We start from the raw sequence: 24014 nt of genomic DNA, 5'->3' as shown, positions 1-24014 counted from the left end.
TCTTAGTGACACAAAGTATGCCTGTTTACCAAAAAGATAAGTACCTTTAATTTCTAGATTAGCGCAGAACTTAATCTTTTCTTCAATTGACACTTGAAATGGGAATTCCAATCTGAATTCTTTTTCTAAGTTTAATTTCTAAACTATAAGATCAAAGTTTAAACTTTTAGGTAAAATATTCTTAGGCTTCTCAAGTTCTCTAATCATATATAACTTTGTTCTTTGAGTCAATTATCCGACACATCTAATAGGTTTGAACAAATCATTCACCAATCGCCACCATTAGATAAAGAAGTTAAAGAAATATAAATGGGGACGAAATACCTCATCAGAATCATCATATAAAGCATTACGTGCTCATTCAATGGCTGAAAATTTGGATCTTGATGGGTGTTTTTCCACAGCTATATAATATAGGAGATCGGACAAACATAAAGTGGATAATAGTAATACTATAATGGAGTTGGAGGGAGAACCTCATCGAAAAGAAAATACTTCTTTTCAAAAAAATCGAAAAGAAAATACTGTAATGCATCAGAACATTCATTGTTTAATATAGTTAGTTCGAATAACAAGCTAATTAAGCTAAAGACTGAAACTAATCGATGACTCATGTCATGTAAATATATGGGGGTGTCCACAAGTCGATCTCTCTAATCTTTCATACCCTAAAAATCGTTATCTCTTAAGAGGAATCTTGTGTTGATCGGAACTACGTACGTGCCTCTTTTTTACCTTTATTTTCTTGTTTCATATTGCATATTCATCACATAACCTTTGATTCCTCTACGTACGGTTTTGATTCCATATACAGTTGATATTCACTTATGCATTACTTATTCATGCATTTCCAATAAAAATATACTTGGTCATTCTGATGATCGAGTCGAATCCTCGTAAAACTTATTTAGCTTTGGTTTGAGAACTTCTACTTCATGCACGCACGTTGCCCCGAGATCTCATGATTTATTCTCATGTTAATTGGCATGGCATGGGTCAATATATGCGATCAGACTGTAATTAATGACTTAAGTTTTTCTTTGCTAAATTAAGCGGGTCTATGTTTCTTTTAGACTTAATACTCATCAATTATGGAGGTGAAGAACAGCATAATTAGTCGCGGATTAGATGCCAAAACAGTAGAACTGATAAACAATAAAAAGGCAAAAGTGCAAAACCCTAAATTAAACACATATCCAACCGCCAAAACTGAAAAAGAAGTAAAAGAAGTAGAGAATAGTAGAGGTTGTTAGTTGGATGCTTGGATGCATGCATGTCTAGGAGGCTAGGGTTTTGACTAGAATATATGTTATTTGTGTACAGTAGAATCCCATCCATTCCATTGGGCGCGCAAATTGTATATTCTGCAACCAGAAGGCTAGCTAGGGAACCCAGATGGAGATGATGAGCAAAACAAATCTTTTGGAAATCAAAATGGAACTGCGAGTCACACGTAGACAACTGCCATCATCATTTCCTGGAATGAAAAGAGCTAGAGTCCCCCAACTCATCATCGATCATCGACCTGTCGACCAAGACTCAGATGACCAGAACAACAGACTTACAGACCCGACCAGAGGGTAATTAGTAACTTTCATCAGCTCATATTCGATCAGTTAACTGATCCAAGCTAGGATGGTGTGATTCTGATAGTGAGCCTAGCTAGCTCTGTTGGGGGTAAAAGTTATTCTGTTGTTTACTTTGGATTTACTCATATCTCTGTAGCTCCGTGATTTATTGCATCTAACAAAGCTTTTCCAGGCCGGGGCCAGCCAGAAAAGACTATGTGGTAAATATTGTCGGGGCCGGGTCTTGTTTAAACGTACAAGAACAAAAAGACCAATAATCAACAATGGCTAGTTAAGAACTTAAGATTTCACTATAGCTTGTATTTGTCTGTCGAACCAAATAAGTTGACAATTTCTAGCGAGTCGTATATATGGGGCGTGTATCCGTATAACAAACAATGACTAGTTAAGTCTTCATAATTAGTCTTTTTTTCTCAAAGTTTCCGTGTTTTAGTATGAACAATAAATCACATTCTCAACATGCATAGCCTAATTACCAAAGTTTAGGTTGAGGGTTCAATTTTTCGATTGTGACATGGTTTGACCGATAAATGAATAATAATTCACATTCACACGTATAATCTTATTACACTAATGACATATAGTAGGAAAGCTCATAGACATAACAACTTATGGCTTTACATGAACATTGTCTTTCGGGTATGTCGCCAAAATCGTAAAGTAAATAGAGTAACTAATGATACACTCTTTACTAAATGTGATGTTTGTTATGATGCATAAGTTATGTAAAAACTCTTGATATTATTTAAGGATGTTTTACAATATTGGGTTTAGACATAATGTTCCCCTCTCCTGTTGTATTTTACGGTTTCGTTAATCGTTAATGATTATGACGTGAGAATTGTCGTTATAGTTCTTGTATTAAAAAAAAAAGAAAAAAAGTAGATAATGTGACCGATACGTAGTCTAACTTGCAAATAATATTTTTCTTTGAGAGTATCAAAATCGAAACATGAAGTTAGAATCACGCTAAAGCCTTCAATCATATTCACACATTTCACCCACATACAACAAAGTGTGATATAATTCTAACAGTGCCGGCCTTAACCTATACCCGATACATATAAACTGAAATAATGGCTTGTCTATCTCATCAAGGGTCCCGAGTAGAGAGTGTGTCAAAAGAAGAAAAGAAAACTACGTACCCCATTCCAACATCATATCAAATGGAATATTAAACCAACATGATTGGACCTCCATGGTCTACGCACATTGCGTTATAAAACTAACACTTGCATCATTACTACTTGTCAAACCCTCACCATCCTTCAACAATTCAACCCAAGATTCGGTTGAGTAAAACCAAAAGAATTTGGGGTAAAGAACTAAAGAAGTAAAGATTGTGATTGGCAATCCCATACATGAAAGTAAAACCAGCAGCGATTCTCAAGCCTGGTTTCTAGTCACGTGCCTCCGGCGTGCGTATGACGACGTCTGTCCCAATTGATTTGTCAACTCTGGTCTGTCTATAAGCTTCCTCTGCTGTCTGTGTTGGTTCATATTGTTTAATCACTAAGCCTGCCTTGTCTCCTCTAGCTTGGTTTCTCTGTAACTCTCTTTACCTTACCTTCTCTGTTTCTTTCTCTGTGAAATCTGATATAAATATGAGCTCGTTTTGGTTGAAGGCTCTCAAGTAGGGAAAGATTTCTGGGTTGTTGTGGTTGAAAACCAGAAAGAGTTCATCATAATTAATAAAGAAGAGTAGCTGAGAAAATGCTGTTGCAGAAGCAGTTTTATTGGGGAGTGCTTGTAGTACTAGTTGTGGTTATAGGAGGTAACTTGCAGACTGTGGTGGAGGGAAGCCCTCGCCGGATTCTGTTGGATACCGACGTTGACACGGATGATTTCTTTGCTCTCTTGTACCTCTTGAAGCTTAACAGATCGGAGTTTCAGTTGGAGGTAAGTTCATACTTCATCAACATGATTATTCATTTTTGGCAAATTAATGCTTTACATATTCATATATGTTGATCCTTTGCTCATATGTTTAAGCCATGTTTTGCCAGAAAATATAATCCAGGTTTTGGTTTAATCAAATTTCTGGAAATTAAACCTGTAGTGTCATATCAATTATCATGCAGAACTCAGATTTCTTAGTTTCTTTGGATGGTTATGTTCAAAAGTTGAACTACATGCCCCACTTCTAGTCGTCCTAGACGCACGAACCATTTTAATTGAGTGGATCATTCTATATATTTGTTTTTTTGGAAATTTAGTCATAATCAGCTGTTGAAAACTCTAAATCATGCTTTTGGATCTTTCTATTTTGTATTTTTGTTGGCCAAAGTGCTACCTTTTAATAAGCTAAACGTCCGATTTTAATTAACCTTTCTGGTCAAATGTGATAAGAGTGTCATAATCTACTATTCAGTAACTTCAAGCATCTTTTAAGGGCTAATCTTTTAATTACTTGAGTAAGTATTTGTTCTTAGAGTAATTATTTGTCTGGGTCACCTTGCCACGTGTCAGAAAGATAGGAGTGACTCGTGTCAGGTCCGACCAACGTCCCGACCTAACAATGTCTCATAAGTTGATGACAAATTTCAGACTCATTGTTTGAAGAAGAAAAAAAAAAAAAACCAATAATGATAATCAGGTACACAAAATCGACTCATAGCTCGAATATTTAACTTGCTAACGTAATAAAAAGACAATTTTTGTATTTTATCTCGAAAACATTGGATGATCTGATTGATCTCCCTCGGTTACCAGCACTCCATTCAATAATGCTTCTGGCTATCACATTGTTCAACTCTATTATTGCACGTACATGATTTGAGACTTTGAGGTATGAACTATTACAGTGATGCTACTCTGTGATATTGATAATCTTTTTACCACAGGCAGTAACAGTGAATGCAAATGCATGGACCAATGCGGGGCATGCAGTAAACCAAATATATGATCTGCTTTACATGATGGGACGTGATGATGTTGCTGTTGGAGTTGGAGGTGAGGGTGGTATACTTGAAGATGGTACCATTCTCCCAAATGTTGGTGGATATCTTCCATTAATTGATCAGGCATGAACTACTTGCAGTCTCTCATAAACTGGCTTTACTATCTGGGAAACACTTTTCTCTAAACAGTCTGATATGAGAAGTTCTCATACTATCAATTTGAACTATGGTTAAGCCAAGTCTTGTTTACATACATGACCAAATAGATGCATATGTATTCAACTAAATTGACAACTTGAAGACATTACTTGCCATATCGTTGTATATGTTTAACTATGAATCTATGATCAGATGAAGATTTACTTATATAGTTCAAAATTGAATATCAGGGGACTACAACAGCAGGAGGATGCAGATATAGACAGGCTATTCCTGTAGGACCTGGAGGTCGATTAGATATCGATACTAATTTTGGCATCCGCAAGGCTTTCCTCCCACAGGTATGAGTAGATTACACAACTCATGTACTTTTATGGATCAGCTAGCAGTTCTTACTCTCTTTTGTGAGTCTAGATTTAGTTATGTTATTTCTTATCCACTTGCATTGTTTTAAGCATGCAGAGTTTAAGTTATGCACTTTCACTTTGTTACAGTTTTTATTTATTTATTTATTTTTCTTTTATCTGAACTTAATGAAGTGTATGTTCAATTCATTCATGTACCACAAGTACAGATCTGATATTTTTATCTTATTACTATGGCCATGCATTTATTTTCTCTGTTTCCTCTTTTCTTCTTTCAATGACATTAGGGGAGCAGGAGATATAGTCCATTGCGACAACCTACTGCTCAGCAAGTGATGATTGACAAAATATCTGCAGGTCCCAAAATAACTGTGTTTGTCATAGGAGCACATACAAACTTTGCCGTATTCCTTATGAACAATCCACACTTGAAGAAGAATGTTGAGCATATTTATGTGATGGGGGGTGGTGTGAGATCAAAGAACCCAACTGGTTGTTGCCCCAAAAATTCTACCTCTTGTGTGCCTGAGCAGTGTGGTGATCCTGGTAACTTGTTCACCGACTATACCAGTAATCCTTATGCAGAGTTCAATATTTTTGGAGACCCTTTTGCTGCTTACCAGGTTAGCTTGACATGCATTACATTGATACATTCTCATATAACCAAATTACAGAACTTTTAGGAATCAAGAGTTGTTTAACTTTGATATGGTTCTAGAGGTATGAAGTTTCGAGTTGAAACCTCTCTGATCCCCATCCTCAGCTCTTGTTGGGATGGAAACCGCAAACCAATCCTTGAACAATACAATAGGGGTTAGGGATGCCGGCTACACATGGGGAAGGGCATTAACTTAGTATTTGCCGTTGGCTAATTCCCTAGCAGCTTAGATTTCACTGGTTGTTTGTCAGTTACATACTACAGTATATGAAGTGTACAGATAACTTGAAAAGCTTCTTATTTGTCATTTGATATATTCTTGAAGAGCTAAAAATGGCTGCCGTTGACTATGATATGGATCTCTTCAGGTCATTCATTCAGGAATTCCTGTCACCCTTGTTCCATTGGATGCAACAAATACCATTCCGATCACTCAAAATTTCTATGAAGCATTTGAGAAGAGTCAGACTACATATGAAGCACAATATTCCTTCAAGTCCTTGAAAATGCAACATGATACTTGGTTCGACGACCAATTCTTCACTGTAAATCCCTGATTATGTTTGATGTTATGTTACAAGAGTTCTCTCATATTTATGTCTTTGCATTTTTTTTTCTTTTTAATTTTGATTCAAATGATTACATGATACTATTCAACTGCAGAGCTATTTTATGTGGGACTCTTTTACATCTGGTGTAGCCGTCTCCATCATGCAAAACTCGCATAAGAGCAGTCATCCGGAGAATGAATTTGCTGAAATGGAGTACATGAACATAACCGTTATTACTTCAAATAAGCCTTATGGGGTCTCTGATGGCTCCAATCCTTTCTTTGATGGCCATAAAGTTCCGAAATTCAACTTATCCAAAAATGGTGTGCATAGTGGTCACGTCCAAAATGGTCTAAGAGATCCATTTTGCGTTGCGAAGAATGGGAAAGGAAAATGCAAGGTACTTACCTTCTACACTGTGACATCCAAAAGTTATTTTCTTGTACTCTACGGCAATTAGCCAAAACATCATATTGTTTTTGGTTTTATTGTTTTCATTCATCTTTTTTTTATTTTTCAAAGTTTTCATTCAGAAGTGTCATGTGTTCTCTTGTCAAATCTGACAACATATTATGTTTGGACAAAGAGTCGACCTAAGTAATGATCCCGATTCAGAGTTTAGTAATATGCAAAATTTTATAGCAAGAGAAAATTTCTATTAAAAACATTGTGAATGTTCATAGTCTTCTTGAAATGTGTTGATGTAACATTTGCTGCAAACTCAATCCAACAGGATGGTTATACAACAGAAGTAACAGGTTCAGAAGCAGTAAGAATACTTGTTGCTACAAAAGCAAAACCAAATAAGGATGTTGCAAGCCCACTTAACAGAGAATTCTTTAAAAGCTTCTTGGAAGTAAGTCTATTAAGATACCTTTTTTGTTTTAATTATGCTTCTTGAAATCTATGAATAATACGATGAATTTGGTACTCTTTTTCCTTTGGCTTTTACAGGTTCTAAACAGCCCTCAACAAACAGGGAAATTCAATTTCACAACACAATTTCCTTTCTACAAGGAAGTGACATATATACCAAATTTTGGAAATACTAAACTGGGCAAACCTGTTGTGTTTGACATGGATATGAGTGCTGGAGATTTCCTAGCTTTGCTTTACCTCCTCAAAGTTCCTGTTGAAGTGATTAATCTCAAGGTACCGTTTATCTTTCTTGTTGAAGTCAAAGAGTAGAACAACTTCGCATCTGTGTTCTTTGTTATACTTGATTTTGCTAGCAGTCTTATACTCCTGTCACCACTTAACACTGTTATGAATCCACCACTATTTTGATCATACATCCTTTAAATTTTAAAAGTTATCTAGAGTATATATTATCCCTTGGTCTCGAAATTTTTCTTGTGGTGCTTGTTTTTCATTGCTTCAATTTTAGCACTGCTCCTAGAGTCCTAGCACAGAATCTGGGGGAACTGCTGAACATAAATGCAACTAAACCAAGTTTCTTTCTCCTTGCTTTCAGGCAATACTAGTGACCCCTACTGGCTGGGCAAATGCTGCAACAATAGATGTCATATATGACTTGCTGCATATGATGGGTCGCGATGACATTCTAGTTGGTCGAGGAGATTTATTTGCTATGAACCAGTCTGACCCCTCTTTCTCTGCAGTTGGAGACTGCAAATATGCTAAGGCCATCCCTCATGGGGGTGGTGGATTACTAGATTCGGACACTCTCTATGGCCTTGCTCGTGACTTGCCTCGAAGCCCAAGAAGGTAACACAAATACACAGTCACATGAAAAAGTTTTGGCTTTAGACATTTTTGATTGCCTAATCCTAGGACTGTGACTGAACTTTTATGTTGTTGTTACATCAGGTATACCGCACAGAATTCTGTGAAATATGGAGCCCCAAGGGACACAGAAAACCCTGAACTAAGGCAACCACTAGCATTGGAAGTTTGGGAGTCTGTGGTGAAAACATTGGATCCAGGATCTAAGATTACCATATTGACCAATGGACCATTGACTACTCTAGCAAGTATTATTTCGTCGAAAAATAACACTAGCTCTCTAATTAAGGTAAGTTGGTCTGAGTTCATAATGCAGGAAAAATGTCTATGAAGCTAACAATGGCATAATTCAGTGATGATATGTTTTTGCAGGAAGTGTATATAGTTGGAGGACATATCAGCCACAACGAAAATGATAAAGGAAATGTGTTTTCGGTTCCTTCTAGTAATGCAGAGTTCAATATGTTTCTTGACCCTTTGGCTGCAAAGACAGTGTTTGATTCCTCACTTAACATCACACTCATTCCTCTTGGCATCCAACAGAGAGTTGGTTCTTTTCCCAAAATCTTAAAAAGGCTGCGCAACGCAAAGAAGACAACACCAGAAGCACTGTTTGCCCGACGTTTGATGTCAAGGCTATACCGTTTGCAACAATTGCACCATAGTTATCACCACATGGTAATGCTTTTATCACAGAAAATGCCTAAATACTTCAGTAGTAGTATGATAGATTTTCATGCATGTAGTGGATTTAGGGAAACTTCTGTTGCATGATTCCTAGTATGCTATGTCATACAATGAGAGAATAATCTGCATTACGTACTTGATCATTAATTTAAACTGACAGTACCAATATAACATGCCCAAAATGTTTTCCAAAAGGACATTTCCCAACCATTTTGGATAATGTTCTTCTGTTACTTTTTATCGGACTGCTAATCGCTAACAGTGCTATTTTATAAAATTGTTAATCAGTCAGTGACAACATACTTGAAATCAATGAACTGACCAAGCAGAATTCAGAGTTTTGACCCACAGTTTGTTTCACTAAAGAAAAATTGATAGGTTGCAAATATGGATTTTAGGAACCTCTAAAATTTATGACATGAGCTGTTAACTTGATCATGTAAATTTGATCACCCTTTTTCGAATGATCTTTGTTCTCATAAGTTATTATGCTGCAGGAAACTTTCTTAGGGGAGGTCCTTGGTGCAGTTCTCTTGGACAGTGATTCTCATCTGAGCCAAAGCTTCAAACTTAAACACATCAAAGTTTTTGCTGATGACATTGAATCCAGAGATGGGGAGATTTCGATTTATCAAGATGAGGGAAAATTGGTCAAAGTATTGGACACCGTAAATGCCAAGACATACTATGAACTTTTCGCAGACCGGCTAAGTGATTCAAAGCAGTCTGCTGTATTAGCAAGTTTTGAAGAGCAAAAAAAATTGTGGCAGAAGCCGCCAAATCAAACTGAGCCTGCAGAGTAGCCAATATGCTCTTAATTTTAGCTCATAGAAGGCAACACAAACAAAAGAATACAGAACCAAGAGTATAGAATTTTTCATTGGAATTTTAGTCTTTGGCTGATATGTTTAACAAAGCCAAGCTATTCATTGTACTTGAATGCAACCGTGTAAATTTTTATTTCACAAGTGTTATCAGTTATTTGCAGAAGATGATGTTACTCCTTTCTGTTTGATTTGACAAGGATGGTTTGCTTATTAAACAAAACAAATGGGATGTTACAGAATTTAGGATCATTGCAACCAACATTCTCTGTAATTATATATTACATTTCACCATCATTGACCTGCTAATGATGTTGAACCTTTCACTTTACAAGGCATTTCTTTACAGACCACTTTGTATCTATTGATGTATGCATCAATCATTTGAATCTTTTCGTTTGTGTACATGACTACTTCACTATATAAGGCTATTCTATACAGTCGACACCAAGCCGCAAAGCCAGAAGGAAAAATGGGATGAAAATCGGTCTATTCATTTCATTGAAGGTTCTTTTTGTATAGAGGAGGAATTACAATGGATACAACGGTAAGTACAACGTAAATAACCTTAATAGTATCTGAATGAACGGTTACATCTGATATACATTAATTCCCTAATTTGCTCTCATCGGTTATGACTTTGACGAAGTCACATTAATATATTTTTCGTTCAATATAAACAAAATTATATCATATATTCACATGGAAAATTCTACAATGTGTTAATGCATGTGAATGATGTGATGCATCAACTTTGTAAATTGAGTCCTCAAACTAGTAATATTAGTCCTTGAAGTTGTAAAATTTTCTAGTTACAACATTAGTAATCATGTGTGCTTAAAGTGGTAAAATGTGTGCTTAAAGTGGTAACTAAGTCCTTAAAGTGATTAAAAAAAAGTTGTTACAACTCTGAGGACTCATATTACAACCTTTGAGGATTCAATTACCACTTTAAGGACAAATGAGGACTAATGTTGTAACTAATTTTTTTTACAACTTTAACGACTCATATTACAATTTTGAGGACCAATATTACTACTTTAATGACTCATTTTACAACTTGAGGACAAAGTTGATGCATCATATGCGTCGACATACCCTAGCCTTACCCTATTCACATTACACATGTATATTATATAATTTTTTTTGAACGAAATATAAATAATTTATATGTAAGTAATTTAGACGAATCATTTGTATGTAAATAATTTGTTTGACGAGTTATAAATAATTAATTATGAAAAATTATAATCCGAGTTATATTATATAAGTGTTTTTTGATGAATTAATAATTATTTTTAAAAGAAATTAGAGTTTAGAGTTTATTTGACAAAACTAATTATAATTTTTGTTGTTGAAAATAATCATTATATATATAATCGAAAGCCAAAATGGCAAGAGTTCCATTTGGTCTAGCGACATTAGTCTCATATTTATAAGTGGGAGGTCGTGAGTTCGACTCATGACAAACTCGTTATAGCATTTTAGTTGTTTGTTTGATAAAAAAAAATGGTGAGAGTACAGTGACCACAATGATCACAATAGTGTCATTACATTAGACATTTAGCTTATTTATTCGTGAGCTTAGCAGAGGATAAAACTAGTTACACACAAGATACTAGAGAGTCATCAGACTAGAGCCAAGACGCTCAATTACGGTACTCCAAGCCGTATGTATCCATCTAGTTGCACAACTTTCTTGAATTTGAGCTTGGACCCAGATCCAAGGACTAGAGCCCAAATCCAAACTGACTGGGAATCTGGCAGATCTTTGTCACAACCATGGATTCTGGCGGCTTGTAATGATCTCAATTTTAAATAGGTTGTTTTAATTATTTTTGTCCTTCTCGTTTGTGTATTTTGGTTTTCTGGTTAGGATTTAATTTTTAATTAAGTTGTGGACTACTAGTAACAGTTTCCTATCAGATTTTTATGTCTTAGAATTGTTTATTTAATTTATTTTTATTTTATTTTTCTCTTAGAAATATCTAATTGGGTGTAGAAGCCTCTGGACCATCTAGAGAAGTCCACGTGCTTTTAATCTGTTTGCCTCTGCCTTTCTAACTTTTCGTCAATCACAGACGCATTCTTCTTCTTCTTCTTCTTCTCTATTCTCTTGTGCTTTCCTTCCAAAAGAGATTGATCTTCATACACTCACCCAAAGCCTTAAGCTCTACACTTCTACCATAGCTTCAAGAGATCGATTCCATGAAACTCACAAACTAAGAGTTCAAAACTCCCTTCTATATGCCGTTGTGCCAGTAAGATCTAATACCCCATTTTCTCAAACCCATTCGATCTGTTTCAGTCTTTCCATGAGTTTGAGTATGATTAATTGTATATTTGGTTTTAGGCTGCTGGATTGATATTTATTGGATTGGGTGCTTATGCGTGGAATTTGCTTGACTTGACTTTGGAGATTTTGGCTACTGGTTTCCATAGATTGAGGTAGGGAAAACAAATTTTTCTTTATAGCTTTGATTCTAATTTTGATATGTAATTGGTATGATTGTGTTGGAATGTTGCCTATGCGATTGTTCTTAATTGCAACATGACAAGCTTTGTTCACTTGTCAATCTGTGGTTGTCAATTGATTCTGGGTAACAAACACCCTTGTCTTGGATGTTCTACTTTTGACGACCCTTTATGTTGATGAAATCCCTTATAGTGTGTTCAAGTTCTATTCTGTAATTGAATTCAAAACAAAGTTTTCCTTCTTTCTACTGCCTACACCTTTGAACTTTATAATCGAAATACTCGTTCTTTGTCCAAAATTACCAAGATTTGTTTTGCACTATAAGTACATCCATCATACTTAATGATATCATGTCTGTTCTGCTATCCAAATGTTGATTTCCTTGCTGATAAAATATTCCCTCTGAGTATTAATCTTGTTCCGAAAATTTAATTTGGTTCTTAAGCAGACTATCATACATAGCTGTTGTTCTTATTATTCATATTTGATCTTTCAGCTCTGCTATGGAGCTAGTCCTTGAGAGATTATGCCAAAGTCTATTTTGTTTCCAGTACCTTTCGGTCCATATGGAATCATAAGTTTCAAGTCAATCTGTACCTGGCTGTAATTGAGTTCAATATGTACTACTTGGTCCTTGTTTGAAAGTATTCGTTATTCATTGACAAAATTATCATAAAGCTACTCATGTTTATTGAATAATTCAATGCCTTGAATTATGAGTTGGAGTATATGTGTACTGTTGTTCGTTATTGGTTATGTCCTCCATTAGTTATCGTTTTTTTGTTGTTGATTACTCCAACAGTTTGAAAACCCAAGTCTTTGCTGCTGGCTTTCAAATCCATGTATTGATACTTGCTTACCTCATATCCAGTTTGCTATTGAAAGCTGATTCTTCTTATATGCCTGTTTGAATTTACTTGGAAACAAGCTCCCATTCTTTGATGATTACTTCCATTTCATCTGTGAGTTTATGAACTCACAAGCTCCCATTCTTACCTCACAAGCTCCCATTCAAATCCATGTATTGATACTTACTTACCTCATATCCAGTTTGCTATTGAAAGCTGATTCTTCTTATATGCCTGTTTGAATTTACTTGGAAACAAGCTCCCATTCCTTGATGATTACTTCATTTCATCTGTGAGTTTATGAACTCAGGTTTATTTACCTCATTGTCATTGTTCTAAACGTACTTGTAACTGCCCATTTGGTCTTCACATAAAGATTTGTTCTTTGTTATGTCGTTGAAAGACAAGAGGTCTATGTTCCTGTACCATTTCTGGGCAGAGTATCTTGTTACATTCTAAAAAGGGATTTCAAGTTTGTTTCTGAAATCCTTGTTTGATCAGTTGGTGTGGAAAGTGAAACTTTTTGGAAAGAAATGATTAGATTTCAAATGTTCTGTTCGGTTAGGCCCGGTGAATTATTTGAGTAGGGATTGTGCCTCCCTTAGGTTGTTTAACCCTAAACTTGATCAGGGTACCACATGTGCGGGGTTTTCTTGGTGGTATAGCTGGGTGGTGGGCTCTAACGGGAATCTTAAGGATTTGCTGAATTCGTGTGAAAGAAAGTTCTTTGAGTATCATGAGTATTCCTATCAACACTTCTGTTGGTTTATGGCATTATTATTTGTTAACTTTGTTGGCAAGTTATTATGATTAGCCTTCTTCTACTTCGTTCGTGTATACCGCTGATGCTTGATATACTTGGTAAAATGTGATATCTGCAATTCCAATGTTGTCTTTGAGTCAAGTTCATTTATTCTACTTTCAGACTTCTGATTTTCTCTCTCAATAGTGCAGCAACAATTATTGGGGTTTAATCTCACTTCTTTGGTTATCTTATTTAATCTTCAAGCATATGTTCCTGCCTTTCATGTTCCAAGTGCATATTGAATTAGAGTCTTTGTTATAAAGATTATTTTGTCGTACCTACTGAGCTTGTGAAGCTCATTCCCTATTTTCATGTTGTGTTTTCAGGAAAAGAGACCTTGAGTGGACAAGTTACTGATGTTATGGAGTTTTTCTTGAGCTAAAGTGTACATGGTCTTTACTCTGTAATGGTGTTGCTGGATGTGTATTATTTATTGTGGGAATACTCATTATTTGGCTGGGAGGCTTTGTGACATTTGAGTGAGGAGTATGTTTTGTTATTATCATCTGTGAAGGGTTAGAATAGCTGCCTAGCTAGTAAGCAATAATCTGATCCAATTTGATACCATATGTGATGGGTAGTCATGTAATTTGAGTTTGATACTAAACAAAATGTTAAGCTTTGTCTAGCCCTTCTCTTTTCTGATTTTTACTGTTCTTTTTGTATCTTTGAAGATAACATAATCAAGTATAAAGTTGTTTTTGGAAGATTTCTACATGTATCCAATGTTACTGTACAGTTTTACAAATTTAGGAAAAGAAAGTGGTAGTTGTATTACATGAGATGTTTATTACTCAAGTTTCTGTTCTATGTTGTTAATAGAGTGATTCTTCAGGCAAATATTCTTCAATCAGTTGGTTTTAACAAAATGGTTATCCCTCCAAAGTTTTAGTGACTATTTCCCGGTTCTTTATAAAAGGAGTCCTTTCAAAAGTTTATTCATGATTAAAAAAAATATCTACCAATCTTTCTTTTGATTTATTCCATCATATTAGTCATACCCCAAGGTCAGGGTGTGACACGGCTTCCTAGGGATCACCATCTTCATTGATTCAGTTTTTCGCCCTTCATTCGCAGAGATGCATCATTTCCTGCCAAAACTCTGCTTCATCACAAGCGCTCTTGATCTCGTCGGTGTCATTATCAAATCCAACCCGGCGAGAGCTCGACAAGTTCCTTCTCCGGTAGATTCCAGATCTTTGGTTGTCGCTTTCAGCAAATATGGTGGTCAAAAAGCCTCCATCTTGCAGCCCTCATCAAATTCGTTGGCTAGAAAGTCGCTCTCGATTGATTTGATGGCTATAAAGCTTTCACCTACCACCGTTGTATGAACAGAGACCGAGAAAAAGTGTCTTGGTATCGGAGACGAGCGCGCTGAAATTGGCGACAAGCGCCCTGGAATCGGCGATGGGCGCCTTGGTATTGGCGTTGAACCCTATGGTTGGATGCCAAGGCCATGATGGCTAGGGTTTGGGGGGAAAAAAAGGAGAGGTTGGAGATGAGAGGGAGCATGGAGGCTAGATTATTGCATAACTTTTACTTCAAAAAATCTAATTATAATTGAAGAAATGTTGTAAAATGAAAGTAAAGATTGAGAAAGGAGAGAAACAAGCAAGAGAATGAGGGAATGTATGTCTTTCATTAAGTTGAGAACTCTCTCTTATATAGAGATGATACCATGATGAAAATTACAATAACAACCTTAGTCGGTTAATTACGAGAATGTCTACTAACTAATAACTATTTATCACACTCCCTCTTGGGTATTCTCTGTCATTAGATTCCTCTAATACGTGCTCCAGTGTTGCCTCGTCAAAACCTTGCCAGGTATAAAAACCTTATGGGACAAAAACAATCTTGGTCGAAGGAGAAAAGAGTACAACGCACACGTAGCGGTGGTAGTCAGAACCCTTGATTTCGATGAAGCGGCTTAGTCTGGATCATAAGATGTGAGTCCGTAGGAGATGGATGCATAACAGTTGCTACACCAAAACCTTGCCCGGTAAACCCAATAGGACAAACCCGTGGTCGAAGGGAAAAAATGAGTAAATGCATATATTTCAGATAAAGGTATATTCAAGATGCCGTATGAGCAGGGTGACCAATTACATGTGTGCCTCATTAAAACCTTGTCAGGTACAAAACCTAGTGGGACAAAACAACCTTGGACGAAGGACAAAAAAGTACACAATGGTCAAGAATATGCTTCAAAATACTCCCCTGATATTGACTCCCCCTGAAAAATACAAACTCTAAAATTATTGTATTCTCTATAACAAAGACATAACTAGTTGGAAATAAGGGTTTATATAACCCGTGTCAACATATCTAACAAGGAAAACATCATTCTGAGGATCATAGGCTGTTGATCCATTCTATGATGTCTAGGGATAGAATAAGCCATTTTTCCGTCATACATTTAAAGTTGCGGAAAATTGTCTTTTATATCATTTATAGAGACAGCATTTTGGCGTAGAGCTATATCAAGCTAACAAATACACATTGGATGAGATGTCCGCAGTCTATGACATTTAGCCAAGTACAATAATACACATATTGTACTTAGATATGAGTCTTCTGGCCTCAATATCTCTTCGTTATCATCTGCACAATGATATAAGTTTCACTAGACTTCAAACGGTTATGAGTATGCTTGAAGATTTTACTTTATCCTCATTAAAGCATCTTAACATCCTCTAAATGTAATATGATTGATGGATCAAAATTCCAATTACACTTTGCACAACTCCAGGTCTAGAAAATGATTTGGTCTCCGAAAGCCTTTCATCTCAAACTCCGACTTCAGGTGTTTTGTGGTTTTCTTGATCTCTTCCAGAGTATCAATCAAATTCATGCTATTGACGTAGATCACCACAAATTGCTAACCCGAAGTTTGTTTTCTTAATAAACACACATGGGCATAATCCATTGTTCATATATCCCATCTCAAACAAATATTCACTTAGACGGTTATACCAACTCCGTCTGGATTGTTTTGACCCCTAAAGTGAACTACTCTAGCAAATGGAGAGCATGTTTTGTGGTCTAGAACAATTTGCATTGGGTAATAGAAGTCCTTCAGGAACCTTCATGTATATCGATCTCTATATTCAGATCCCCATACAGATAAGTTGTTACCACATTTATAGGCTGCTTATTCAGTTATTCAAAAACTACCAAACTGATAAGGTAGTGGATATATATTCAGTTATTCAAAAACTACCAAACTGATAAGGTAGTGGATATATGTAATTTAGTTAAATTTATATTTAATTAAATATAAAATTTCTTTTAATTTTTAATTTTTAGGTTTTAGGGCTATACGGACTCGAACCGTAGACCTTCTCGATAAAATAGACCAAACTTATTATTATCAAAATGATTTGAACCATTTCAAAGACCCAACGTGTAGTTTTTTTGCATTGGGCTCTTTCATTAACTGATAGAAATATCGGCTAGTCTACCATATTTTTTCTTGAAAGAAGGATAAAAAGATGGCTCCGTGTGCTCTGATTCATTATGTGGATTCAATCCAATTCAGGAGCACTACCAAAGTGTTTATTATGGGAAAGTACATCTCCTCGTAATCAATCACAAGACGTTGAGAAAATCCTTGCGCCACTAAACGAGACTTATATCACAATCTCGTTTTTCTCATTTCGCTTCCTTACAAATACCCATTTAAACTATATAGGTTTAACATGGGGAGGTGTGGGAACAATAAGCCCATACCACCTTTCTCTTAGTTAAGGAATCTGATTTGACATGGATTGTTTCTTTCCATTTTAGCCAGTCATCTCTTTGTTGAAATCCATCAACGAAGCAAGGTTCGACATCATCGCTCATTATAATTTCTGTGGCCACCTCAAATACAAATATTTCATCGATCAAATCTCATTTCAATTCAATATATCACTAAATTTTCTGAGATTTTCTATTCTCGGGAGTGGGTTTAAATGTTGGAGAGTCCCCGAACTTCGTCTCTTCTAGGATGAACCCATAATCCGGATTAATCTCGTGAGTTGAATTGGTTTAAGATTGCGATGGCAAGAAGATTCATTTGTGCCAAGTTTACCCTCTTCTAGGGACAAGAATCGTTCGAACCTAATGGTCTACCTTGTTTCTGGGTAGGGACATATGACTGGTTAGCCACCATGGCCATACCTCGTCCAACGATACGTCCTATGGGGACATTTATCCATGCATGTTTGTAGCAGGTATATATGATCTCATCACTTTAACTAGATCTAATGAAGTGTCTGGCATATTATGGGCTACACTACGTAGATCTAGAAAGAATTCTTCGCACTTCAATATAACATGTGCGGTTGAGGATAACGATGAGACATTCTACACGTCGTTCATCAGGAACGGTGAGGTTCTTATCTCCGCCTAACGGCTGGAAGACTGTCTCATCAAAGTGACGACTGCAAATCTAACGGTATAGAGATCTCCTGTCAAGGGCTCTAAGGAGCACATAATGGATAAGGTTCATAATCGACATATATGCCTATCCTTTGTTGAGGACCCGATTGTGTATATTGTGGCGGCACAATTGGCACGGAGACTACAAACCCAAATGCGTGTAAGTACAAAAATATCAGGTTCTCACCCAGTCACCAACTGTAACACGAAGTAAAACTGGTAGCAGTGGGCCTCAACCGGACCGATATGGCTGCATGCAAGATTGCATAGCCCGACGCGAACACTAGAATCTTGGTGCGCATTACCAAGGTTCTACTTACGAGATCATCTTAGGTGTGAACATATGAAACTATATGTTCAACAGATCCCAAGGGATATGCAATAATCATGGGAAGCCATCGATGTAAACTCTCCAGCATTATCAAGCCTTATAAAATTTATAAGATAATCCGAGTGGTGTACCCTCAATTTCATGGGTGAGAGTTTAACAAACGTAACATTTCTTGTGGACAATAGTGTGACATCTGATCACTTTTGTCGATGCATCAACCACTACCTTTAATATTTAATTGGTCCGTTAGGTAGTTGGACATGTCCACAAACGTTGCATTCTATGCAAAAATAGATAGTATATATTAGTCTTTGCATATGATGGTCTAGTATTCAACATTCTTAACGAGCAGCTTGACATAATGTGTCATTAAAGACAAGACTCTTATTTTGAGGGGAATGCCCGTGTGATAATTGAGTTGAGGATACGGTGCATCATATGTTTTTCTTGGGTGTATCAAACACCAATACTATAGCTAGTATTTGCTCGAATCATTTAGCTTCTAGCTAATAAATTTTAATATCTTCAATGTATGTTTTGGCCGCACATTCGAAGGTTATGCGAAGATATTACACCATTTTTTTTTGTGGTTTCAACGTTTTAAGCATTAGTTTCAATGAACTTACCTTTCGATAACGTTCTTCTGAAACGTAGAGGTATTTTGCCTCGTCAGCCAGACGAGAATGCTCAGTTCCTTAACATTGATAACACATCAATTTTGATTTAGATTCTAGGGCAACAAGCCTTTTCATTTCAATATATATATATTCTCTAATTATGTTTTGTTTCAGGCAAGGAGGATGTCTACTTCAAATTGTTTATTCTAGAGACTACTAATTAACATGATAAAAGTTACCGATTTTATCATATATGGTGAATTTTGGAATGAAACTTCAAGTTTCTTAAAGGGGTTATTATCGAAACTGCAAGTTCGATTTATACATGAAGTACTGGTTCATTTCTGAACTACCGGTTCATTAGGTACATGTATTATCAAATTATAATCATGTAACAATTAATGATATTAATTCCATGCTACTAATTTAGCATAGTGAATATGTCACGTAATTATGTGTAAATGCTTCTGGAAATTAACTATACATTAAATATGGTGAATATATCAACAACCATTATGAGAAAGTATTTGGAGTGCCTTATAGACATACATAATGACTAGGTATGAAAAACCAGTATCATTAGATTATTTTCCTTTTGTTTGATTATGTTGGACCAAAGGAATTGACTTTAATTAAAGTGAAAGAAATAAATTTCTACATACTTTACAAGCTACGGAGCACAATTTGAGAGGTATGCCGGGCTTCTTGGTCCCGTAAAGGGGAGAGTGGGCCTACTGGGCTCAAAATGGTATGCCAAAAAATGCAATGTTATTAGTCAACCCTCTCGGTAACTCCAATTGTATACGACTAGGTAAGACATGATGAGGTGGTGGAGCGAGACTCACTTAAGTATACATCCTTAAACGAACTTGCCTAGACATCGCATCCAACTGGGTGAGCCTAGTTTGAGAAGAGTTATAATCATTGTCATGGACTCAAGGCGACATGTGGCTAACTTCTGTGCTAGCCTGCAGCTTAGGTTGAGGTTCTAGCTCGGGCTTATTGTTGTCACTTATGCTTGATTTGAGCTTTTGACTCAGTCTTATTTAATATTCATCATTAATAAGACAAACCAACATATGCTATTAATTCATTACTTACACAACTTAAAGCGAAAGTAAATTTTAATTAAATCGAAATAAACTAAACATAATGGAAACAATTTAATTGACATAAAGTATATGAATTAACATTGGTTTTTATATAATCAATAAATACCAATAGTTACGTAAAGGATGATATAAATGAGAATTAATTGAAATTTGGTAACCGGCATAAGATAAATCTTAAATATGGAATTAATCACCATTATTTATGCAGCGGTGATACATAAGGAAATGGGTTCAAAACCCATTAATGCTTCTGGCGTTACGTACTTATAATTAATCGGGTAAATACTTATGGCATAACATTTATGTAATAATCTCGTAATTAAAGCCCTAACAATTTATGGGGTTATAAATGTATAATTGCTTATGGCATTATACCTTCATAAATTTCAAATTGAAATGAATATGATTCTAATTCATAACTGACATTATATATTAAATTAGAAACCGACATAAAGTCAATAGTAAATATCATTTATGTAGCGGTTATGGGTTTAAATCCCATTAATGCTTATGACATTATGTATTAGTAATAGATGAGGTAAATGCTGTTGGCATAACGTTTATATAATAATCCCGTAATTAAACTCAAAATTCATGCTTCTAGCGTAATGAATTATAATGACAATTATTCAAATTGATGTAACCGAATATTAAATTTTCATAACATTTATATCATAATTTGCACATTTGATCCATAATAATTGTAGAATAATCTATGGATTAATTGTTGTAACTTCGTAAATGCTTCCGGCATTACATGCCCTTAAATAAAATAAATAACATAATCAGAGGTAAAATGCCGTTGTACATTGATGGTACATCTCCAAATGGATTTTATTCAATCCCCATTAAAAGCAATATTAATTCATTTGTATTACTAAATGCTTCAGGCATAAATATTCCATATATGTAACGTCTAGCATAAACGACCAATTTAATGGTTATGGGTGTTACTTCTGGAATGCATGCATATACTTGAATTTGATGGTGATCTTGAATTTGATACATGTATTTGTTGATCCATGTGCCTTTTGGTTTGCACTACTAGGCAGGTGACTGTAGCTAATTACGAAGGCTACTGGCCGTTCGATGATTTTCAATACCGATTTTCCTTTCCAGAATTGAAACATGAACAAATCTATATACAATATATATATATATATATATATTAACCAAATAGATCAATAATATATATAAATTTGGTGGTTCATCAAAGGAGATTTTTCTATATGCTACACAAATTAATAAGCATATATATACAAATTTCGAAAGGATAAACGAAATATAGATCATGTTTCATGGTGATTTGTTCTATCATATAATCAAGGCTTCGAAAATATGAATTGAAATTAGGATTGGAAAACGTTACTTTTATGTGCAAATTGAGAAGGCAATTTACAGAGCTTCTCATTCATTCCAAGAACTTGTTTCAACGATGATCCTATGGTTGATAAGCGATTTTAGTGCTTTTCATGCTGCAGAAAAACAATTCACAATGTTAAAGCTATTCGTGCTGATAACGTGTTGTAAAATGAAAGTAAAGATTGAGAAAGGAGAGAAACAACCAAGAGAATGAGAGAATGTGTGTGTCTTTCATTAAGTTGAGAACTCTCTCTTATATAGAGATGAGACCATGATGTAAATTACAATAACAACCTACTAACTAATAACTATTTACAACAAGAAACTAATTTCGTAACTAAGAAACATTCCTTAGGTCCAGTACCATTTGGTCTAGTGGCATAAGTCTCTCTTTTTAAGTGAGAGGTCGCGAGTTCGACTCGCAGTATTGTAACACATTAATTGTGTATTTGATTAAAAAAAATAGTCCTTGGATTTATACATCTATATTAATAAAGCGAGAAGGAGTTTAGGAATGGTTAAATTTTTGAATTACCTATAATATCCTTGATTGATTAAAAGTTTAAATTTAAGAATTTAAGAAACCATAGGTAGAATGGACAACTCAACTATCAGTTTTTTTTTTAATTTTATTTTTAAATTTCAATCCTTTTTAGGGAGAAAAAAGTGGGAGAGATGAAAATGATCGGTTAAGGGCTAGTTAAGTATTGCTGTGACTTTAAAAAAAAACTACTGCTGCTGTATTTCAAACATAATCAGCTGTGGATTAACACAATTTTGTGTTTCGTAAATATTAGTTTTAAAAGTGCTGCCAAGATAAAATTTAGGATTAATTTTAGTTTAACATCCTGAGGTTTTGGGTTAACATCATTTCAGTCCCCATACTCATAATTTTGAAAATTTACCCCTTAAAGTTTCCAATTTTCATAAATCATGCCCAATTGCTAAAATTTCATCCAATTTAAATGTTAAGCATAGCATGAAATATTAGAAAAAAGGTCATAAAATGTGATTTATGCGGTTATATGACTATTTTAGCCCTTAAAATGAGTTACGAAGTCAAAATTAACGTCAAAATTAGACGAAATTTTAGTAAGTGGGGATGATTTATGAAAATTAAAAACTTTAGGGGGTAAATTTTCAAAATTGAGAGTATGAGGACTGAAATGATGTTAACCTTAAACCTCAGGGGGTAAACTGAATTTAATCCTAAAATTTATTAATTTCTAGTGTTTTTATTGACATCTGTTTTTAAAAGTAACCTTCAGGTTGCTTCTAAAAGCTGCTATCAGGGACCTGTAATTTTCAAAAAAAAACTAGCTTTTCTTTCATTTACCAAACATAAAATCTAAAAGTTCGGATATAAGCTAATTTTTTTTAAAAGCGAAACTGTACCAAACTAGGCCTAAACCAGTAAATTGAAACAGAAAAAAGAAAGAAAAAATGAAGAAGAGCAAATTGACACGCACGTAGTGCGGGTCAAGATCGAGGCTAGTAATGAATAATTAATACGTATTATTTATTTCCATTATCTAATAAAATTAATTAATATCTTTGATTCACCCCTAAAATCTAAAAGGAAATAGAAATGGTAGAATTGGTAATGCAATAATATGATTTGGCAAGATATATTATGTGGAATATATAAGAAATAAATATTTTTATTTACTTATATGACGTGACACATAAGATTAATGCCACAAATTTTAAGCCTCATTAAGGCCCCATATCAGTGCTCGTTGTTTAATCAGTAAGCCTGTCTGGTCTCCTCTTGGTTTCTCTAGCTGTTTACCTTACCTTTGGTTCCTTTCTATGTGAAATCTGATATAAATATGAGCTCGTTTTTGGTTTAAGGCTCTTAAGTAGGGAAAAATTTATGGGTTGTGGTTGAAAACCAGAAAGAGATCATCATAAAGAAGAGTAGTGGTGTTCACAACTAGCTATTGTTGAGAAAATGTTGTTGCAGAAACACTTCTCTTGGAGAGCGCTTGTAGTAATAGTTGTGGTTATCGGAGGTAACTTGCAGACTGCGGTGGATGGAATCACTCGCCGGATTCTTTTGGATACCGACGTCGACACCGATGATTTATTTGCTCTCTTGTACCTCTTGAAGCTTAACAGATCAGAGTTTCAGTTAGAGGTAAGTTAATTACCGTGATCAATGTTTTATACCGCTGAGGCGTAACCCGAGGCATTTTTGTGAGAGTCATGAGCCTTGAGGCTTGAGGCGCATAAAGCGTAAGCCTTACGATAAAAAAGTTAGATAAAAAATTTATTTAAATGTACTTATTACTCTTGTAAATAGTTAAATACAACATTAAGAGTAACTGAAAAGTGCTATTTGTGTTTGCATTTTTTGCATCATCACTATTCTTTGTTTTTCTGTATACTGATAGTGTTGTAGTCTTCGAACTTGTTCATTTTCTCTTCTTAAATATGTTTTTTTTTTCTAGCTAGATATATAATTGTTTTCCTTTCCATCAGATATATATTGTTTTCTTCTAACATTCACCTTATTTAGAGAAATTTTAAATTACACATCTCTAATCTCTTAATACA

The 24014-nt window shown here is 35.1% G+C and overlaps 3 protein-coding genes across 3 annotated transcripts in view; all 3 read left to right on the top strand.

Annotated features, from left to right (window-relative positions):
* The first annotated feature begins 2891 nt into the window (after positions 1–2891).
* Positions 2892–9605, top strand: LOC101313205. The gene is made up of 12 exons (XM_004296726.1): positions 2892–3488; positions 4433–4612; positions 4879–4989; positions 5301–5636; positions 6040–6216; positions 6335–6622; positions 6956–7078; positions 7177–7374; positions 7697–7950; positions 8053–8257; positions 8341–8646; positions 9153–9605. The coding sequence occupies exons 1-12, from the start codon at positions 3303–3305 to the stop codon at positions 9456–9458; spliced, it is 2670 nt and encodes an 889-aa protein (XP_004296774.1). The 5' UTR covers positions 2892–3302; the 3' UTR covers positions 9459–9605.
* A 409-nt stretch (positions 9606–10014) lies between these two features.
* Positions 10015–14324, top strand: LOC101302352. Its single transcript, XM_004298039.1, has 4 exons — positions 10015–10026; positions 11501–11740; positions 11833–11927; positions 13935–14324. The coding sequence occupies exons 1-4, from the start codon at positions 10015–10017 to the stop codon at positions 13963–13965; spliced, it is 378 nt and encodes a 125-aa protein (XP_004298087.1). The 3' UTR covers positions 13966–14324.
* Positions 14325–14687: 363 nt separating this feature from the next.
* LOC101302065 overlaps positions 14688–24014 on the top strand; it is a 15499-nt gene continuing 6172 nt past the window's right edge. Inside the window, exons 1-2 of the mRNA XM_004298038.1 lie at positions 14688–14933; positions 23422–23595. Coding sequence (XP_004298086.1) covers positions 14688–14933; positions 23422–23595 — 420 coding nt within the window. The remainder of the gene's footprint in view (positions 14934–23421; positions 23596–24014) is intronic.

Source organism: Fragaria vesca, linkage group LG4, assembly GCF_000184155.1.
Source record: "Fragaria vesca subsp. vesca linkage group LG4, FraVesHawaii_1.0, whole genome shotgun sequence".
NCBI lineage: Eukaryota > Viridiplantae > Streptophyta > Magnoliopsida > Rosales > Rosaceae > Fragaria > Fragaria vesca.
The sequence above is the reverse complement of the archived record's forward strand: the minus strand, read 5'-3'. Positions and strand labels throughout refer to the sequence as shown.

Bases quoted from the DNA above. Each gene is read 5' to 3' on its own strand.
- LOC101313205 (XM_004296726.1), top strand. From the start codon at position 3,303: ATGCTGTTGCAGAAGCAGTTTTATTGGGGAGTGCTTGTAGTACTAGTT. The intron at 6,623-6,955 runs GTACTTACCTTC...TCAATCCAACAG, and splicing joins ATGGGAAAGGAAAATGCAAG to GATGGTTATACAACAGAAGT. The intron at 7,951-8,052 runs GTAACACAAATA...TTGTTACATCAG, and splicing joins TTGCCTCGAAGCCCAAGAAG to GTATACCGCACAGAATTCTG.
- LOC101302352 (XM_004298039.1), top strand. The intron at 11,741-11,832 runs GTAAGATCTAAT...ATTTGGTTTTAG, and splicing joins TTCTATATGCCGTTGTGCCA to GCTGCTGGATTGATATTTAT. The intron at 11,928-13,934 runs GTAGGGAAAACA...TTGTGTTTTCAG, and splicing joins ACTGGTTTCCATAGATTGAG to GAAAAGAGACCTTGAGTGGA.